This window comes from Narcine bancroftii (genome assembly GCF_036971445.1).
Source record: "Narcine bancroftii isolate sNarBan1 chromosome 5 unlocalized genomic scaffold, sNarBan1.hap1 SUPER_5_unloc_1, whole genome shotgun sequence".
Lineage (NCBI taxonomy): Eukaryota > Metazoa > Chordata > Chondrichthyes > Torpediniformes > Narcinidae > Narcine > Narcine bancroftii.
The window spans coordinates 1,271,627-1,291,246 of NW_027211801.1; the positions used below are offsets into that span (position 1 = coordinate 1,271,627).

At 41.9% G+C, this 19,620-nt stretch overlaps 1 protein-coding gene across 7 annotated transcripts; it reads left to right on the plus strand.

The window, feature by feature from the left end:
• Positions 1-295: 295 nt before the first annotated feature.
• LOC138750098 (glycogen synthase kinase-3 alpha-like) lies at positions 296-19,369 on the plus strand. 7 transcript variants are annotated; one of them, XR_011349067.1, is made up of 5 exons: positions 296-477; positions 2,217-2,327; positions 2,668-2,747; positions 10,705-10,837; positions 19,158-19,369. XR_011349067.1 is itself a non-coding variant. In XM_069912226.1 (5 exons), the coding sequence occupies exons 1-5, from the start codon at positions 474-476 to the stop codon at positions 19,213-19,215; spliced, it is 345 nt and encodes a 114-aa protein (XP_069768327.1). In that variant the 5' UTR covers positions 296-473; the 3' UTR covers positions 19,216-19,369. The 7 variants fall into 7 exon arrangements, 5 of the variants coding, with proteins under 5 accessions (XP_069768327.1, XP_069768326.1, XP_069768329.1 ...); XR_011349066.1 differs by having other exon boundaries at positions 2,262-2,327; positions 2,617-2,747; XM_069912226.1 differs by lacking the exon at positions 10,705-10,837 and adding an exon at positions 604-689 and having other exon boundaries at positions 2,262-2,327; positions 2,617-2,747.
• The last annotated feature ends 251 nt before the right edge of the window (positions 19,370-19,620 follow it).

The window sequence follows — 19,620 nt, forward strand, 5'->3', positions numbered from 1 at the left end:
GGGAGATCTCTGGGTATGAGATCAACTGGGTTAAATGCAAATTCATGCACTTAGGAAGGGGGATTATAGTCAATGTCAAGAAAATAGTCAACTAAAGTGGCTGCAAAATGGGATCAAATATCTAGGAGTTAGAATGGATAATAACTGGAGTAACTTATACAATTTGAATTACTCCCCCCACCTGCCAACCACTTCCTCCTTGAGAAAATTGAGGAGGATTTAAATGGATGGATGTGCCTGCCCTTGACACTAGTGGTGTCACAGAGGGGGTGATGATGTCACAGGGGGGTGATGATGTCAGAGCACAGGGCACTTGCTGCTGTGTTGCCATAGCTGAGCCGTGCCGTGGAACAGCAGCACGAGAAGGGGATGCCTCTCCAGGAAGGGGATTCCAGCACGTGTGGAAGTAGGAGGAGGTCTCATCCCAGGGACCCTCTGATTAATGAGGTTGTGTTTGGAAGCCTCCAGCATCAATGGGTGAGATAAAGAGAGTGTCACATGCTCTCCTACTGAGAAATGGACTCCTCTGGTATCATCCTTCACCCAGTGTGGGCGGAGAGAATGGAGTCCACATTTAACCCCCTCTCTCCATCCTGAATGCAGAGCACTTACTGAGGAACTGGAGTGGACTGGGGAGGGGAGAGCAGTGTCATGGGAGAGGATACAGGGATGGAGTCTATGGAGTGGAGGTAAAGTGGAGGGGGGGATTAAGGGAAGGTGGGTCCACTACAGGCTGAGGGAGATTGGTCAGAGCTATGGGATGTAGTGTTCAGCTGGGGGGATGGGTGGGAGGGAATGGAAGGCACTGGCGTAACCAGAGGTGATGGTGTTGGGTGGGGGATGAGAGAGGGGTGGAGGAATCGGGGCAGAGCAGTGTGTGAAGTGACTGGGTTAGAGGAGAGATCGAGGGACACACACACACACTCACACCCACACACCACACACACACACACACACACACACACACACACACACACACACACACACACACACACACACACACACACACACACACACACACACACACACACACACAATTGCATGCAACTGAGATATATTGGAGATTGTTTGTCTCCAAATTCATTGTTCAGTGGAAGCTGGGTAAACAACCATGAAAACTGAAATGGTTATTTGAACCCCCCCATCGGGCCCCCCACCCCTGCCTCCCATTAAATCTCCCCCTTTGGCCTCCTGTTGAGTTCCCCCCACCCCCGTCCAGCTTTCTAATGGGTCTCCCACCTCTGACGTCCTGACGAGTCTCCCTCATGTCTACCCCCAACCTGGACAAGTCACCCCTCTGGGACCCGACCATCCCCGATATTTACAGATGTTCCTTCCTAACTGCAGAACCACAAACTGCAGATCATGTGGAAGTTGGATCACACCAACATCATCACAGTCCTCGAGTTCTTCTACACCTCCGGTAATGAGATACATCCCACGTGCCCCACCCCCCCATCCCTACTTGCTGTATTTCATTTGTTCCTCCTTTCCCCATACCCTGAATCTATCCATCTCGCCGTAGTTTCTCTGTTTACTCCGACCTGCCCCTCCGACCAGTGCCTACCCCTGGATGCTGGCTGCCCTGCTGACTCGAATGTACAGCTCCACACCCATTAAATTATGAACTCTCGCCATTTCAGCTCCAAACAACAGCAGCCAAGACCACAAGACAAGGGAGCCAAATTAGGCCACTCATCCCCTCGAGTCTGTTTTCCCCATTCATATCATGAATGGATTTTTCACCATAACCCCATTCTCCCGAACCTTTTGGTGCCCTCACGAATCAACAGCTGCTCCGAATCATCCCAACAACTCAGCCTCCACACGTTCGGCCCCACCCACCACCCAGCTGAAAACATTTCTCCTCCACTCAAAATGCTTTTCTCTTTCGGTGAACCCTTGCCTCACGAGGGAGGGTGGTTGGAGATGTAGACTTTGTGCAGTCTCACCAGATGCCGGTTGATGAGGGAGCCAACAGGTCCACTATGGCCTGTCAATGCTCCACTAGCTGAGCCATTGGATTTTGGCATGTTCTGTTCACCATTGGGGGCACCAGACACTCAGAGAGGAGGGTGTGGGGGGAGGCACTCCTGTTGGGAGAGGTGCTGGGTGTTGGTGGTTAAAAGAGAGGAGGGACGGGGGGCACTCCTGTTGGGAGAGGCGCTGGGTTTTGGTGGTCAATCCTGCCAACATTTTTATTTTGTATCCAACAGAAAGACGAGGTTTATTTGAATCTGATTCTGGATTATGTTCCCTAGATGGTTTACTGCATGGCCTGGCACACCACCAAAGCCAACCAGCCCATTCCCATGATCTACATCAAGGTGGGTGTAGGTCTGCACGTCAGATTGTCCGCTAGGGCAAGCTTGTGGGGCAGGGTTGGAGGATATGCAGGAGGTCGCTGGGAACATTTGGATGAGGTGCGCATGAAGTCTCATTGGGTATTGATGAGAAGGGAAGGGAAGGTGTGGGGGAGGGGTCGGGGGAGTGATGAGGATGGATGTGGAGTGGCAGGGAATGGCCCACACCTCCCTCTCCCCACCCCTGGAACTAGGCCCAGCCAATGTGGAGGCACTGGGCTGGGTGGGAAATGATGCACTGCTGTGTTGACAGGTGTACATGTACCAGCTGTTCCAGTGTCTGCCCTACATCCATGCTCGGCAGGTTTGCCTTCGAGACATCAAGCCCCAGAATATGGTGGTGGATCCCGAGGTGACCGTCTTAAAGCTCCATGACTTCGGCAGGTAGGTCCGTCTGTGTCTGCCCATTCACCAACTCAACGCGGTCCCTGACCCCTCTCCATATAACACTCCTTCCCCCACACCCCGGATCTCTCCCCTCAACCCCCACCCTCTCCACTTTTCCCTCCCCCGGCTCTCTCCCCTCCCCCACCAGTTCTCTCCTCTCCTCCCTCCTCCAACTTGCCCCTTCCCCAGCTTAATAACTTGTTCTAAATAATATTCTGGGGGCTTTGATACGATAGACACCAGCACCTTTTCTGAAAGTGACAGTAGCAAATCCCAGAGGGGATCTGGTTAAGGTGAGGGGAGATGTTATTGTACACAAAGAGTGAAGGGGGCTTGGAAGGTGTGGCCGGGGGAAGTGGTGGAGGCTGGTACAATAGGGACATTTAAAAGACTCTTAGACAGGCCTGTGGATGTAAGAGAACAGAAGGGTATGGGGGTGGTGCGGGTAAGGGTTAGTTTGTTGTGAAGAATGTTCATAAAGGTTGCAACAGGATCGTGGGACAAAGGGCCTGTACTTGTCTGCAATGGATGCAGAAGCTCTGGGAAGGGATAGCGGAGGGGTTGGCTAGGAAATCTGCAGATGCTGGGGCCAGGGGCAATGCACAAACCTGCTGGGTTAACTCTGCCATTAACATCCTGTCACTCCTCTAATCCTTCTCACTGCTTTCTTGCCATTGGAAGTCAGAAACTAAGAAATTGCATTCACCTTAGCTTGAATAGGTGCAACATTGCCACGGCCAACGACATAACCCAAGTATGTTACCGTGGCATTTGCTAATTGACTCTTTGCTAAATTAACAGTTAAGTTTGCTTTGGATAATCTTGCAAACAATTTGTCCAATTCACTTAAATGTTCCTCTCATGTGTCACTTTTTGTGACCAAGTCATCAATATAAGCATCTGTATATGTTAACCCTTGGATACAGAATTAATCATCCTCTGGAATGTTGCATGGGCCTTTTTCTTCCCAAAAGGTAACACATTATATTCGTATAAACCATTGGAGTTACAAAAGCTGAAATATTCTTTCCTCTCTCAGTTAAAGGCACACACCAGTAACTTTTCAACAAATGCAACTTAGTAAGGAATTTAGCTTTGCCAATTTTATCAATACAGTCATTCATTCTGGGAATAGGATAAGTATCTGTTTTAGTTACTGAATTAACCTTCCTATAATCTGTACAGGACCTAACAGTTCCATCTGGATTTGGTACCAGAATATAAGGACAACTCCAGTCTGAGTGTGAAGGTCTAATAAAGTCATCCATCATCATATATTCCCCCTCCTGATCCATGATTTACTCTTCTGACTGTTTATTCTAGATGGGGGCTGTTTGATGGGATTTGCTTCTCCTACATCTACATCATGGTGAATCACTGATGTCTTTTTTGAAACATCAGGGAACAAATTTGTGTCATTCAAAAGTCATTCTTTCAACTGCATCTGCTCTTGGAACTTAAGATGGCCTAACTTGTCTTCCAAATTTTCCAAAATGGCTGAGTCAGACAGCTGCAGAGGAGCCATGGTTTCTTTAAGGTTACCCTCACCAGATCCTGTTTCCATAATCTTATGATCTACCACTTCCTCCACTCTGTCAACAGCCAAGACCTCTGACACAGATTGTTCTCCACAACCCTTAGTCTCGTAATCAGGTTTCAACATATTGATGTGACAAACCTGAGTTTTATTCCTTCTGCCTGGAGTGTTAACAACATTGTTAACATCATTCAGTTTTGATTTAATTTTGCCCTGAGCCATTTCTAAATTCTCTTGAGCCAACGTCCACATTTTTGTTACCAATCCTTAAATTTAGAAACATAATCTAGCAAATTCAACTGTACATCCTCATTAACCCACTGTCCTTCTATCAAGATTAAAGGTCCAAACACAATTTCAAAAGGGCTGAATCCTAATGACTCCTGCACAGCCTCCCTTGCCGCAAACAACAATAAATGAATACCTTCATCCCAGTCTTTGCCATTCTCCGTACAGTAAACTCTCATCATATCTTTAAGAGTAGAATGAAATCTTTCCAAAGCTCCCTGAGTTTCAGGATGATACACAGATGAAGTGATCTGTTTTATTACCAACTCATCAACTAACTGTTGAAACAACCCAGACATAAAGTCCTTGATCACTCTGGATCTCTTTCGGTCGTCCAAACACTGTGAAAAATCTTTCCAGAGCCTTTACCACCATTTTGCCTTTAATAATTCTCAGTGGTATAGCCTCTGGAAATCTCAACGCTACAAACATAATTGTTATTGAGTACTGATTTCAACTGAGAACCTACAAAATCCACAATAACCTTGGTAAAAGGTTCTCCAACAACCGGAATAGGTTGTAATGGAGCCACTGGAGGAACCTGGATAGGTTTCCCCACAACTTGACAAACATGACATGTCCAGCACCAATTTACAACATCCTTCCACAAACCAGGCCAGAAAAATTGTTTCAAAATTTTATTCATGTATTTTTAAAACCACCCAAAGTTGTACTGTGGGCTAGATCTAATATTTTCTTGCGGTAATTTCTAGGAACAAAAACCTGACGAATCACTCTCCACTCCTCATTAGCAGGAATATCAAGAGGTCTTCATTTTCTCATCAACACCACCATTGAAGTAATATCCACAAGCCATTTCTTATTTTCCTGTTCAGTTACTGCTTTCTCTCTTAAGCTAACAAGATCTGCATCTATTTTCTGTTTGTTGAATTAATTCTTTCCTTGACAAAGAGAAATTTTTACTCTCACAATGACCCTGCTCTTTCAAAAATACTTCAGAAGTATTGGGCAAATCTCTATTAACTGGATCTTCTTCAGCTGTCATCATTTTCTTCGTCACAGATCTAGTTACTGCACATGCAGGATATATCTCACCATCCTCTCTCACCACATCCTTACTAGGCCAATTTGTCAATCTTAAAACTGATCCAACTTTCTCCTCTGACAAATCACAACCCACCAAAACCAGACACCATCCATGGGTAAATTTGGAATTACTCCGACTACCACAGGTCCTTTGACTAATTCTGAATTTAGCACAACCTTGTAAAGTGGTATTGGCTCTACCTCACCTCCAACATGTTTAATCAAAGTTGTCTCCCCTGTGGCTGTCCTTTGATCCATCGTTAAAAAACACTTTCTAACAACAATGACTGAGCTGCCCCAGAATCTCAAATAATTTGAACTGGAACCTGTGGTTCTCCCTCCTTTATTGAGACAAAGCCCTCTGACACAAAAGGCTTGAAAACATCCATGACCTCCTTTCCAGATTTGGCACCTCTGCTCTCCTTAAATTCCACTGTTTGAATACATGCTTCTGGTAAAACCTGTTTGTGGTGATATGTAATTACACCAGTCGGTCACTAGGGGTCAAGCAGTTCAGAGCTACAGTCTAGCCTTCCACGTTTGTCGCAGAGAGTCAAGACCTCTTAGTGCACATATTAGTTTATTAAAGCTGTCTTATATTCGCACTGCTGTTGTGGTTATTGTCAGTAAACTGTTTTCCTCTTTACTTTTTCAAGATTAGTCAATTCGCAATCATATGACCACCTTTCTTACAAAAATAGCATACAAATGCAGAAGTTCTGTCCTTTCCTACCTTCCCTTCATCTTTTTTCTTAACATTTTCTCCAGACTTTATTCCAGGCCGACTATCCTGCTCCATACTAACCTTATGAACAGGTTTATTAATCTGTTCCACATTAGCTCTCTGAAAATGCCTGTTATTCTTTAATGTATTTTTGTGAATCAGAGCAAATTCACCTGTGAATCGAGCCACCTGTTGCCACGTACCCACCTCTCTCTCAACCAGGTGTAATTTAATCACCTCTGGGACACACCTTTTCATTTCCTCTATTAATATTAATTCTCCCACTCTGACAAAATCATTGTTTATTTCTTCTGAGGTGCACCAACGGTCAAAATATACAGATTTCTTCAGAGCAAAATCCAGATAAAGTTGATTCCATGTTTTCACCAAACTCTTAAACTTTTGTCCATAAGCTTCCGTGACCAACTCATAAGCTTTCAGTACTGCTTGTTTAACAGTATCATAATCATAATGATAATCATGGGTCCTCTACCAGCATCACCTATGGCTCCTAGAACGCTTCCACCAGCGGTGTCTCCGCTCCATCCTCAACATTCATTGGAGCGACTTCATCCCTAACATCGAAGTACTCGAGATGGCAGAGGCCGACAGCATCGAATCCACGCTGCTGAAGATCCAACTGCACTGGGTAGGTCTCGACTCCAGAATGGAGGTCCATCGCCTTCCCAAGATCGTGTTATATGGCAAGCTCTCCACTGGCCACCATGACAGAGGTGCACCAAAGAAGAGGTACAAGGACTGCCTAAAGAAATCTCTTGGTGCCTGCCACATTGACCACCGCCAGTGGGCTGATATCACCTCAAACCGTGCATCTTGGCGCCTCACAGTTCAGCGGGCAGCAACCGCAGAGCCCACCTCACTGACAAAAGACAAAGGAGTAAAAACCCAACACTCAACGCCAACCAACCAATTTTCCACTGCAACCACTGCAACTATGTCTGCCTGTCCTGCATCGGACTTGTGAGCCACAAACGAGCCTGCAGCTGACGTGGACATTACCCCTCCAAAAATCTCCGTCCGTGAAGTCAAGCCAAAGAAGAAGAATCTGCCACTTGCTCTGCAGTCAAGTTACAGGATGCAATTTGTGCTTTTCCCTTCAATTCATCTTGAAGCATTGGAGGCCACTTTTCTTTCAGCCATCTTGATCTCAGCGACCTTTGCAAAAAGCTGAAAATATGTATCTATATCTCTCTCATCAAAAGGAGGCACTAGATTTACCTCTCTACTCACCAAAAACCTCTCCCCAGGAGATACAGCCTCAATCCCCTTACTTTCCTCCATCCCCATTTTGAACTTCTCTAATTGAAACTGTCTGTTCCTTGCAATTTCCTCATATTTCCTCTGTTTTTTAGCCTCTTCTCTTTGCTTTTCAGCTTGGACTGCCTCATATTGTTGTCCCTGCAACTCAAAATTAGGGTTCTCCTGGTCATAAAACTGTAATGTTCAAATCCTAAAGGATGAGCCTCCATAAAATTTTACGGATTCCAGAGGACCCCCAAAACTAGCAGCAAGAGAAATGCACCACAACACAGGGTTATTTCCACAAAAGTAGTTTATAATTATATTTGAACACGAAAACAGAATTGAAATTTAACTATTTACTTCATCTATCTAACCCACTTAATCCCCCTTCTATTACTATGGGCAGGTGTGTGTAATGTGTATTTAAGATGAGAAAAGTTCTTTGGATCACAATCCAATCCCACTGGTTGCAGGCAATTCTTGTACTGTGCGCTGAAGTTAGCAATAACAAAGTTCACCAGGCTTTGGTGCTTAACAGGCAAATGGTTACCACTCAGGAGAGTTCTTGCTGGTTTTCAGAGAGAGATTCCTTTTCCAGGACATCTGCAATTGATTCTTTCTCAATTAGTCTTGCTGATAAAACTTGCCCCTTTCAGGGTTCTCCAGGTGATCTTCTTTCTTTCAAGACACCTTTCAGACTGCTGGTCTTCTCCTTTAACCAGGCAGCCTTCCGAAGTTTGGCAGCTTGTCCCTCTGGAACTGATTTCTATGACTCCTTCTCTCTCACTCCCTCCCTTTCTGAGAGCAAAGCTGTTCTGACTCTGTCTGCAAAAGTCACATGCTCTCCTTGACAAGCTGTATCTCGATACTTTGTCGCTCCTCTTCAAAAAACACGATGCAAAATTCCTGCTAAAATTCTGGGTTTTAAAATATGTGTGTGCAAGCTGCTGTAGTAATTCCTCCCAAGCCGCCTCGAAAACTCTGTAAACACTGCACATTCATATATCTGAGAACAACCCTTGGCCGAGCCAACTTTCAAAAATCTGCTTGAAAGTAAACAACAATCTCAAGCAATTTGTGGTCATCTCAGCCTTAAGATACATTACAGACACCACATTATGAATTAATGCATTGGATCAGGTTGTGCCACAAATACACAGAGAAGCCGCTGCATGGAGATTTCACAGAAATACATTTTAGAAGCAGGAAAAAATCAGTTGTTATTGAACGACAATGACAAGGACTATTAGCACATGATCTACAAAGTCACCTTTGTTTGTATATTTTATTTAAAATCTAAATCCACAAAAAAATACATAATATTAACATACAAATTTTTCCCCCCGTATATACCCCCTCCCTTAGTTCCCTTCCATCTTCTACAAACCCAAACAAAAAAAAAACAAACCACCATAGCCATGTTCGATGTCACCAATCAACCATTACATATTTAGACCCATACATTTCATAATCCCTGCACATTCACAAAAAAAGGTATACAGATGAAATAAATTGTAAATTATATTTTCCAATGGAATACAGGATTCCAATCATATGCCATCTCTGAATACTTAATTCAATTTCATCCTTTCAGGTTATAGCTTTACATTTTCTCACGACTGACGATGCCAACCGAATAAATGCAATTTGAAATGTATTTTCAAACTCCATTTTTTTAATATGACCGAATAAAATACTAACGGGTCTAATGAAAGCTTAAATTTAAACAACTGCTGCAAAAATACACTAGTCCCATTCCAAAAGCGTTTCACCTTCTCACATAACCAGAGTGAATGTAAAACAGACCCTATCTCTTCCCCACATTGAAAAGACATATCGAAAGAGATAAATCCATATCTCTTCAACTTCTCAGGAGTTAAGTAAAGTTGATGAATAAAATTATAATCAACGTATCTATATCTTACTGTCCTCACATATTGTCATCCAACCATCCTGAGAAATTGAAACAGACAAATCCGCCTCCCTCTTCCTTCTCGCTTTATAAATACCCGACCTGGGCATCTTATTTTGTAATAAAGCATACATTTCTGTAATTAATTTGTTTCCCTCCCTTCAATAATTAAACATTCAACTCTAGTCCTTCTAGGTAATCTCAAACGGTGTCCAAAATTATCCAGTAACAAAGCATGGACATGATAGTAAGTAAACAATGTATTTGAAGGCATTCCATATTTGTCCAACAATCTTTGAAATGAAACAAAATATAACAACTCATCATAACAATCTTTGACCAATATAATACATTTCTTTCCCCAAATTTTCAGGAATACATTATTTATTGAAAAAGAAAGAGGGCTGAAATTCTACCTTCAGTACCAATAGTAACATTTGTCTTTTACCATAATTCCATCAAATGTTTTAAACTAATAAATTATAATTTGGAAAAGTTGAGGATTCTATTGATAAATAAACTGCTTCATTCTTTGTTCATAAATCTGAGCCCTTTGAATTTTAGCTCAACTTAAAGATTGTTGTGATTCAAACATTCTATTAATAAACTTTAAATGTTCCGCTTCATAATAATTCTGAATATGTGGGAATTATAAAACTCCAAGTCAATTTTTGTGGAGACACTCTTGCCAATTTACCTTTCCATAAAAATGATCTTACACGCGCATTTAAATCCTTAAATAACTTTCTAGAAATCCTACATGGAATCAATTGAATAAAATACTGAATATAGAGGAAACATTCATTTTAAAAAGCTGTCGTTCTGGACACAACCAAGAAAGTCAAAGGACACCCCTGTCTAGCTGATCTAGATAATATAAAGAAAGAAGATACTTGTCCATTCGTCCCCACTCTTGCCAATGGATTTTTATATAAGGCCTTCACCCAACCAATAAAGAGTGGCCCAAATTTAAATTTTCGCAAATCCTTAAACAAAAATCCCCATTCCACTCTGTCTACAAGGTAACCTTGATCAGAGAGAGGGGTTAGATTAGATGTCTTTTTTAGATTTAATTTTTAGAGTTTTGTGCTTTTTCTCTTTTTCTTTTGTACTATTTATTTCAATAAATGGGTTTACTATATAGATTATTTCTTATTACAATACAACTCTGATTATCTGAAAGGGCCGTGACCGGCTGCTGCTGAGAGATCGCTCTCCTGGATGACGGCATGACAAGGGATTCTTCCAACCACTTGCAGGGAGTCAGTGGTGCGCAGTTTGATGGGAGAGTTGAAGAGAAAAGTCAATAGAGGAAGGTAAAGAAGAAATGGAAAAAGAGAGGGGAGGGAGTTACCTGAAACGAGAACAATCGATGTTCTAATTTCATGTGGAATGAATTTTCTTTCAACCTGTGAGGTCAGTTTGTCTCTGAAAAATATTTCAGATAAATGAGGATTCCTGATTTGTTTTGGATATCCTCATTTACCTGAATTTTCTTTAAATTTTGGATAAATGAGGATTTCAGAGAATCTGATTTTGGATCATTGGAGTTGGAGTGTAATTGTTTTGGAGGTTAACAAGTCATCTTCAACGTAGTTTCATTTACTTTGTTTTCTTTTCATGTGTCCTGACTCGGAAATGAATGAATTGCTACGTGGTTTTCAGATTTCTGTATGCATGCTTATATGTTTAACTCAATAAAAGTATTTTACAAAGAACGAGCATGTGGTCTTGCAGGTAAAAATCACCGTTAACACTTAATGACTATTTTCGAATCCACGGCAAAGCATTATCTTCATCATGTGAACCACAGCAGTTAGCAGAACAAAAGTATCTGGAAAAAGCAAAGCAAAACACCTTACAGGATTGGCCCAATGAACATTGGTTCGAGGGTTGCTGAAGGCATTGCAACTGAACACAAGGCACAGGGTCAATCCCCAGAGACAATCAGATCTCACACCTATAGACAATACACTCAAGGCTGAGGCTTCTGACTTGTATTTTTTTTCTTTGGCTTGGCTTCGCGGACGAAGATTTATGGAGGGGGTAAAAAGTCCACGTCAGCTGCAGGCTCGTTTGTGGCTGACCAGTCCGATGCGGGACAGGCAGACACGATTGCAGCGGTTGCAAGGGAAAATTGGTTGGTTGGGGTTGGGTGTTGGGTTTTTCCTCCTTTGCCTTTTGTCAGTGAGGTGGGCTCTGCGGTCTTCTTCAAAGGAGGCTGCTGCCCGCCAAACTGTGAGGCGCCAAGATGCACGGTTTGAGGCGTTATCAGCCCACTGGCGGTGGTCAATGTGGCAGGCACCAAGAGATTTCTTTAGGCAGTCCTTGTACCTTTTCTTTGGTGCACCTCTGTCACGGTGGCCAGTGGAGAGCTCGCCATATAATCCGATCTTGGGAAGGCGATGGTCCTCCATTCTGGAGACGTGACCCATCCAGCGCAGCTGGATCTTCAGCAGCGTGGACTCGATGCTGTCGACCTCTGCCATCTCGAGTACCTCGACGTTAGGGGTGTGAGCGCTCCAATGGATGTTGAGGATGGAGCGGAGACAACGCTGGTGGAAGCGTTCTAGGAGCCGTAGGTGGTGTCGGTAGAGGACCCATGATTCGGAGCCGAACAGGAGTGTGGGTATGACAACGGCTCTGTATACGCTTATCTTTGTGAGGTTTTTCAGTTGGTTGTTTTTCCAGACTCTTTTGTGTAGTCTTCCAAAGGAGCTATTTGCGAGTCTGTTGTCTATTTGATGAAAGGTAAACCACGGACTCTTGGTGCATCTTTACGAAGAACATGATTGATTTGGATTCAGCCACAAAACCAGGACTCCCATCTTTCATCTCATTTAGATGAGAAAGATCCCAGGCATAAACCAAAGTAAAGGGCACGTTCTTCTGGGGGTCCTTGGTTAATATTTAGTCTTAAATCACCACAGCAGAAACACTCCAGTACAGTACAGGCCCCTCAGCCCTCATGTGGTGCCAACCCATATATTCCTTCCGACAAAAGGCACTAAACTCTCCCTATCCCAAAACAATAAAGAGAATTTAATTCCTGCTTTTGACAACCAATTGTTCGCAGAACAAATATTAAAAATAATAACAACAAGAAATGTTGGAAATAGTCAGCAGGTTGGACACATACTGACTTGCTGGGAGTTTACAGCCTTTCCTGTTTTTATTGAAATATCCAATAATTCCAGTTTTATCATTTACAATTTAAACCTTGGGATTCCTTTGGGCTGTGGAAGGAAATAGAATGTTTTTCATTTTAACACAAAAATAAGACTATCTGGATCCATTTATAAAGGAGGAATGTATAATTTCTGAAGTGCCAGTTGATGAAGTAGACAAAGACGATGTGGTCAAACAATAATCATGTCTTTCATGAGCAGAAACTCATGGTACAATAATGAAAGACAATGGGTACATATACAAATTTATCCAAGGGAAGTGTCCTTAACAGTAGAGATAATGCACAACCAATGTTAGTACAGCAAGGCTCGCCAGAGGAGAGACAGGCAGCTTGGCAGACATTCACCACAGTCTCCCCCCAGCAGAAGAAGGGTTAAAATCAAAATGACAGCTGCTAGGAAAGACTGAAGCAAGCGATACATGGATACCATGTTTGGTGTTTAGATACCTTAACAGCCAAAATACGCCAGTACCTAGCAAGCAATCGAAATATAATGAGATGTTTTATGAATATGTCAGCCTATCAGGTTATTTATGAATTCTGTTGCTTCGTCTCAAAACAGGTGGCTCCTTTGCAACGTTGGGAACCGATATAGGTCCTGGGTCTGTTGTATGAGTAGGACTGGCTTCTGGACCCGCTCCAGAATCGCCAACGTGAGGCAGTGGAGCCTCAGCATGGCCATCTGAAAGCTTACTAGGGGTCAAGGCTGGGGTGGTATGGGGTGAGTCGAAATTCTCAGGCTCCCTCTGATAGGGGTGCGAGGAAGGGGAAAACCAGGTGAGGCCAGATCTCTTAGGGTACAGTGCTAGTACTCCCATCTGAGAATTTAACATGAGTGTAGTTGGGGTTAGTATGCAGTAGCTGAACTGGTTGGACTAAGGGGGCTGCTTTACACACCTGAACATGGCTCTTCAGCAGCACGGTTCCAGGCTCAGATTAACAGGCTGGCCACTCCATCACAGTTCCTGATTTCCTAGGAAAGGCAAACATACGTTCATGAGGTGTTTGATTTGTTGCAGTACACAATAAAGACTGAATTGAATGTAGTGCCTCTGGCAGCTCCTCCTGCCACCAGGTTACAGGGTAACTACATGTTTTTAAAGCATTGCAGTCTTCCAGACAGTAGCACTAACCCTTTCAACCTGCCCATTACCCTTTGGGTTGTTGCTCATGGTATGGCTGGTGGCAATCTCCTTTCGTAGCAGGGCTCGCCGCAGTTCAGCGCTCATGAATGCTGAGCCCCTATTGGTATGAATGTGATTGGGAAAACCAAAAATGCTGAAAATTCTGTCAAGTGACTTAATGACAGAAGCTGACGAGACGTCAGGGCAGGGTATTGCAAAAGGAAACCTGGAATATTGGTCAATTACATTCAGGAAATATACATTTTTGTTGTTGGAAGGTAACGGTCCTTTGAAATCCTCTCAAAAGGTTGGGTTGCCTTGATGAGAATGGCCTCCGGAGCTTTGAAGTATTGCGGTTTGCATTCTGCGCAAACAGGGCAGCTTTTAGACAGTTTCTTGACGTGTTCCAGAGAGTAAGGAAGGTTGTTAGCCTTTATGTAGTGGAAGAATCTCATGGACTCCTGGGTGTCACAGTCTGCTATGGATCTCTTTTACCCCCTCCAGATGAGCACCAGCAGCAGATCATGACAATGTGTCAGAGGGATCACTTAACCTGCCCTGTCTGTACTGAATCTCATAATTATAAGTAGAGAGTTCTATTCGCCAGTCTGCCATCTTATCGTTCTTGACCATACTTTTGTGTTTAGTACTGAACATGTAGGCGACAGATTTCTGATCAGTAACAAGTGTAAATTTTCTGCCGACTAAAAAGTGTCTGCAGTAGCGAACAGCTTCAATAATAGTCTGGGCTTTTTTTTCAATGGCAGGATGTTTAAGTTCAGGTCCGCGTAAAGTGCGGGAGAAGAACGCCACAGGTCTGCCCTTTTAAGGGTTCCTGCCAAGGCACAATCTGAGGCATGAGTTTCCACCTGGAAGGGACATCCTCGTCAATGGAGGAGAGTGAAGCTTTGGCAATGTCAGATTTAATTCTCTCGAAAGCCTTCAAGGCTATTGGAGAGAGAGGAAATGATTTTGTGTCAAACAGAGGGCGTGTCTCCATGGCTTAGTCCCAACCCATTTGCAGTAGTAGGAAAAGAATCCCATACACCTTTTAAGGGCTTTTGCTGAGTTTGGGGGTTCTTACCGGGTCGAGGTAGAATGGGTAGCCCAGAATGGGTAGCCCAGAATCGGTAGCATTGAACACACATTTGCCCTCGATAAATGTAAGGTTGAATTCTTTAGCTGTTGCTCAAAATTTCTTTACATTGTTGTCGTTCTCAACTTGTGTTTTCCCACAGATGGTGACATTATCCAGATAGGGAAATGTACCCTGTAACTAAAACATCCTAACAATCTTTTCTATTTCCCTCTGAAACATGGACACACCATTAGTGACCCTAAAATGTACCCTTTTAAACCGGTATAACCATCCCACCACCCCACCATCAGCCTCAAAAGCCGTATGGGGCTGTTCCCTTTTCTTAATGGGGATTTGATGATAAGCTGCTTTGAGGTCGATAGTGGAGTACACTTTGTATTGTGCTATCTCTCTAATCATTTCATTGATGCGTGGCAGGGGGTAGGCATCTAAGTTAGTGTAATGGTGGATTGTCTGGCTGTAGTCAATTTCCAATTGTCTCTTAGTGTGATTTTTCACGACTACCACTTGGGCCTGCCACTGACTCTAACTAGGTTCAATTACTCCCTCTTTAAGCAGTCTCTGGGTCTCAGCTTTGATAAACTCACAATCCTCTTTGCTGTAAAAACGGCTCTTTGTGGCAATTGGCTGGCACTCAGGGGATAAATCACTGAAAAGGGAAGAAGCTTTGATCTTTAATGCAGACAGACCGCAGTTACTAGCATGGGAGATGGTAAGTGTGGGTAGTGGCCCAACAAAATTTAACACTACTGAGATTGAATATCTAGCCCCAGCAACACAGGGGCGCAGAGCTCTGGCATAATAAAGAGCCACCCATCAGCCAGGCAATGTCCCTGCAAATTTAAAGTAACTTTACACTTGTCCCGTACAGTTTTTGTAAATTCACTGCAAACCATCGATATCTTTTGGTTTGCTGGATATCTCCACAAATTGAAGGCTCTGGCAACTCTCTCGTGGATGTAGCTGTCAGTACTCCCTGAGTCTATGAGACAATCAAGTGTCTCACCATTCACCTCCCCCTTCATAGTTGACATCCCCCAAGCTTTGCAGTCAATTGAGCTACCACAGGGAGTCTCTCCTTGCCATCACTTGAAGTCGATTTAGCCTGCTGCTCTGAAGATTCCCCCTTTTCACAGTTGTCTTCTATTCCTGCAGCTCCAGGACACATTTTCTTGGTGCTTCTCTTCTTCTTATCAGTGAGAGTACTTTTCGACTTACATGCTTTAGCAAAATGGCTTTGTTTTCAACAACAGCTGCAGGTAGCAAATCAAGCTGGGCACTTCTGACTGCAGTGCCAGCTCCTATCACAGAAACAGCATTTTTCAGGAGTTTGTCCTTTTCATTCCTTTGGGGTTCCAGTACTTCTGGATGTTTCTTTTTCGGTTTCTCGCATTTCACTGGACCGCATGGCACTTCTCAATGCTTTAGTTAAATTGACTGCCCGGTCGTAGGTTAAGGGCTCCGTATCCAGAAGCCTCTGTCGGATGTAATTGGAGTCAATCCCATTGACAAAAGCATCCAGCTTCAAGGCTTTGTGGTATTGTTACACATTGACTGCCCTGACATCACATTCGTTTGCCAGTGAGCCGAGGGCCAGTGCATAGGCAGCATCACTTTCCCCGGGTTTCTGGCGTCTAGTCAGCAACTGGTGTCAAGAAAGCACTATATTCTGTGGTGCTGCATACTAAGCAGCAGTAGCTCCTTGCATTAGGGCAAAAGGGACTTCACCCAGCAAAGAGTATCGGTGGCCCCACTCTATCGCCTCATTGATCATGTTGTTTTGAGTCATGTATTAATTGATACAAGCAATCCAGTGGTTGAAAATTTATCTGGTCCTTGGGGCAGACTGGTCGATTATCAGCCGCTCTGGCTTGAGTGCTGCATCCATTTCTGCTAATAAAATTGAAGTGAAAGTTAATGAAGTAGACAAAGACGATGTGGTCAAACAATAATCATAGCTTTTATTAGCAGAAACTCTTGGTACAATACAATACAGTTATATCCAAGGGAAGTGTCCTTAACAGTAGAGATAATGCACAGCCAATGTTAGGACAGCAAGACATTCACGACACTGGTCTTCTTTGAAACAGTCCTGAACTCTCTTAATACCCTTTTGATTATTAAACATTTAAAAATAAATAAGCTGATAATGAAATAACAGTGTTTGGATTGGTAATTTACCCTTTGACCTAAAACCCTCTTTCTTTTAAACCAAATCCTAAACAAATGTTTTAATTACATTGCATAATTGCACATTACATTCCCGCAATAAATCCACATTCCTTTTAAATATAAACTGATGTATCTCAACTTCACATATGTAAGCTATTTCAACCTTTGCCAACTCAGAGGTTGATCCACATCCATAAATCTACTAAAAAAAAATTCAACTGAGCTGCATCATAATAATTTTGAAAGTGAGATAACTGCAATCAATTTCAAGAATATTTCCACGTAAGTTTATGTAAAACTACTCGGGCTAATTTTCCTTCCATAAAAACTCCCACAATACCTTATTCAAGTCCTGAAAAAACCCTTTGAAAGTAAACATGGTATAGACTGAAACAAATCCATTTTAATCCTTTTTAATAAAGGGACATAATTCAATTTATATAAAGACTGGTAGAATGTGTTTACTACCATTCCCATATATTTGATTCTATCTGACCACTTAAATTTCATAATACATTTATATTCTGAATCATCTCCATTCCCAACTGACAATATTTCACTTTTAACCAATTAATTTATAACTCCCCAAATTTTAACAAACAATCTTTTAAATATTTCAAAGACTGTTCCGGTCCTGTCAACTGTAAATAAATGAATCTTATATTCATCCTCCACAACTTTCATTCCTTTAATCTTATCATTTTGTCATATTGTCTGAGCCAATGGTTCAATAGCCAATGCAAATAAGGCTGGTAACATTGGACAACCTTTTCAAAACAAACACGTTATGTTAAATGGTAAGGAAATTTGACCATTTGTCACCACCCTATCAGATGGGTTTCTATATAAAGCTTTAACCCTGCCTATAAAATAAGGACCAAAATTAAACTTCTCTAACACCTTAAACAAAAAATTCCACTCGACCCTATCAAAAGCTTTTCCACATCCAGTGCAATCCTGGTTTGGTTGCTGTCTAAACACTTTGACTAATGTTATCAATCTAAGAACATTATCACATGCATTTCTATTTTTAATAAAACCTGTTTGATCTATATGTATCAACTGAGGTAAATATTTGGCAAGTCTATTCGCTAACACCTTCGCTATCGTTTTATAATCTATATTTAATAAAGATATAGGTCTATACAAAGACACCTTCAATGGATCCCTATCTTTCTTAGGAATCACAGTAATTATAGCACTTGAACAAGATTCAGGTAACAACTGCTCCTCTGTTACTTGTTGCAGCACATCTCCAAATATACAATATAAATCTTCATCAAATACTTTATAAAATTTAACAGAAAATCCATCATCTCATGACGACTTTACATTTGGCATTTCTTGTAGAGCCTCTTTAATCTCAAAGTCCATAAATGGTTCATCCATTTCTTTAAACTCGTCCTCCCCTAAAACAGTAAGTTTAATTTAAATAAATAGAATTTGATAGAACCAGCATCCTGCTTTCCCTCAGAATATATAATTTTTGATAAAATGAATAAATTTTCTGAGGTTTATAGGTAAGTGTTGAGTTATTTTCACAGCATTAATGGTTTGTGATGTCTGCTCTGTATTGAATTGCAATGCTAATTCCTTATGAGCTCACTCACCCAATTCATAATAACGTTGCTTAGACTGATAAGTCTGTAAAGTATGAAATGTAATTTCAACTTCATTAAAGCAGCTGTTTTTTAATCTTCTATAGTATCTTTCTGGAATTCCTTTTCCAATTCAGCAATTTGTTTCTCAATTGATGAGCTTTCCACCATATATTGCTTTTCAATTTTCGTAGTGTAACTAATAATTTGCCCTCATAAATATGCTTTCAAAGGATCCCACAATACAAAATTACTACATACTGAATTGATATTCTCAGCCAAAAACAAAGTAATCTGCTCCTTAACAAAAGTAATAAAGTCCAGTTTCATCAATAACATTGTATTGAATTTCCATCTATAAGATGATTCTGAAACTACACAGAGAAAATATAACATAGAATGATCTGATATAATCTGACTTTTATACTCAACCTTTAATATTCTGCCTTGCAGATGTGCCGAAACCAGAAGAAAATCTATTCTCGAAAAGAAATCATGTCCAGAAGAATAAAAAGAAAAGTCCTTCTCTGTAGGATTTACTCTCCTCCACACATCAACCAATTCCAAATCCTTCATCAGAGCTCCTATTTGAATGGCCACTTTTGATTTCATTATACTTTTCAGAGATCTGTCCAATAAAGGATCCAAAACACAATTAAAATCTCCCCCGACCAAAAGATTATTACGAGCCGGATTAAGCAATAAAAAAGCCTCCGACATAAACCATTCATCATCTACATTAGGTGCATAAATATTTAACAAAGTCCATGATTCTGCCAAAAATTTGCAATTAACCATTAAAATCCTCCCAGCATTTCATTCAAAGGATTTCAATTCAAACGGTAATTTCTTATAAATTAAAATCGCTGCACCCTTCACTTTAGAATTAAAGGAAGAAGAAAATACATGGCCAACC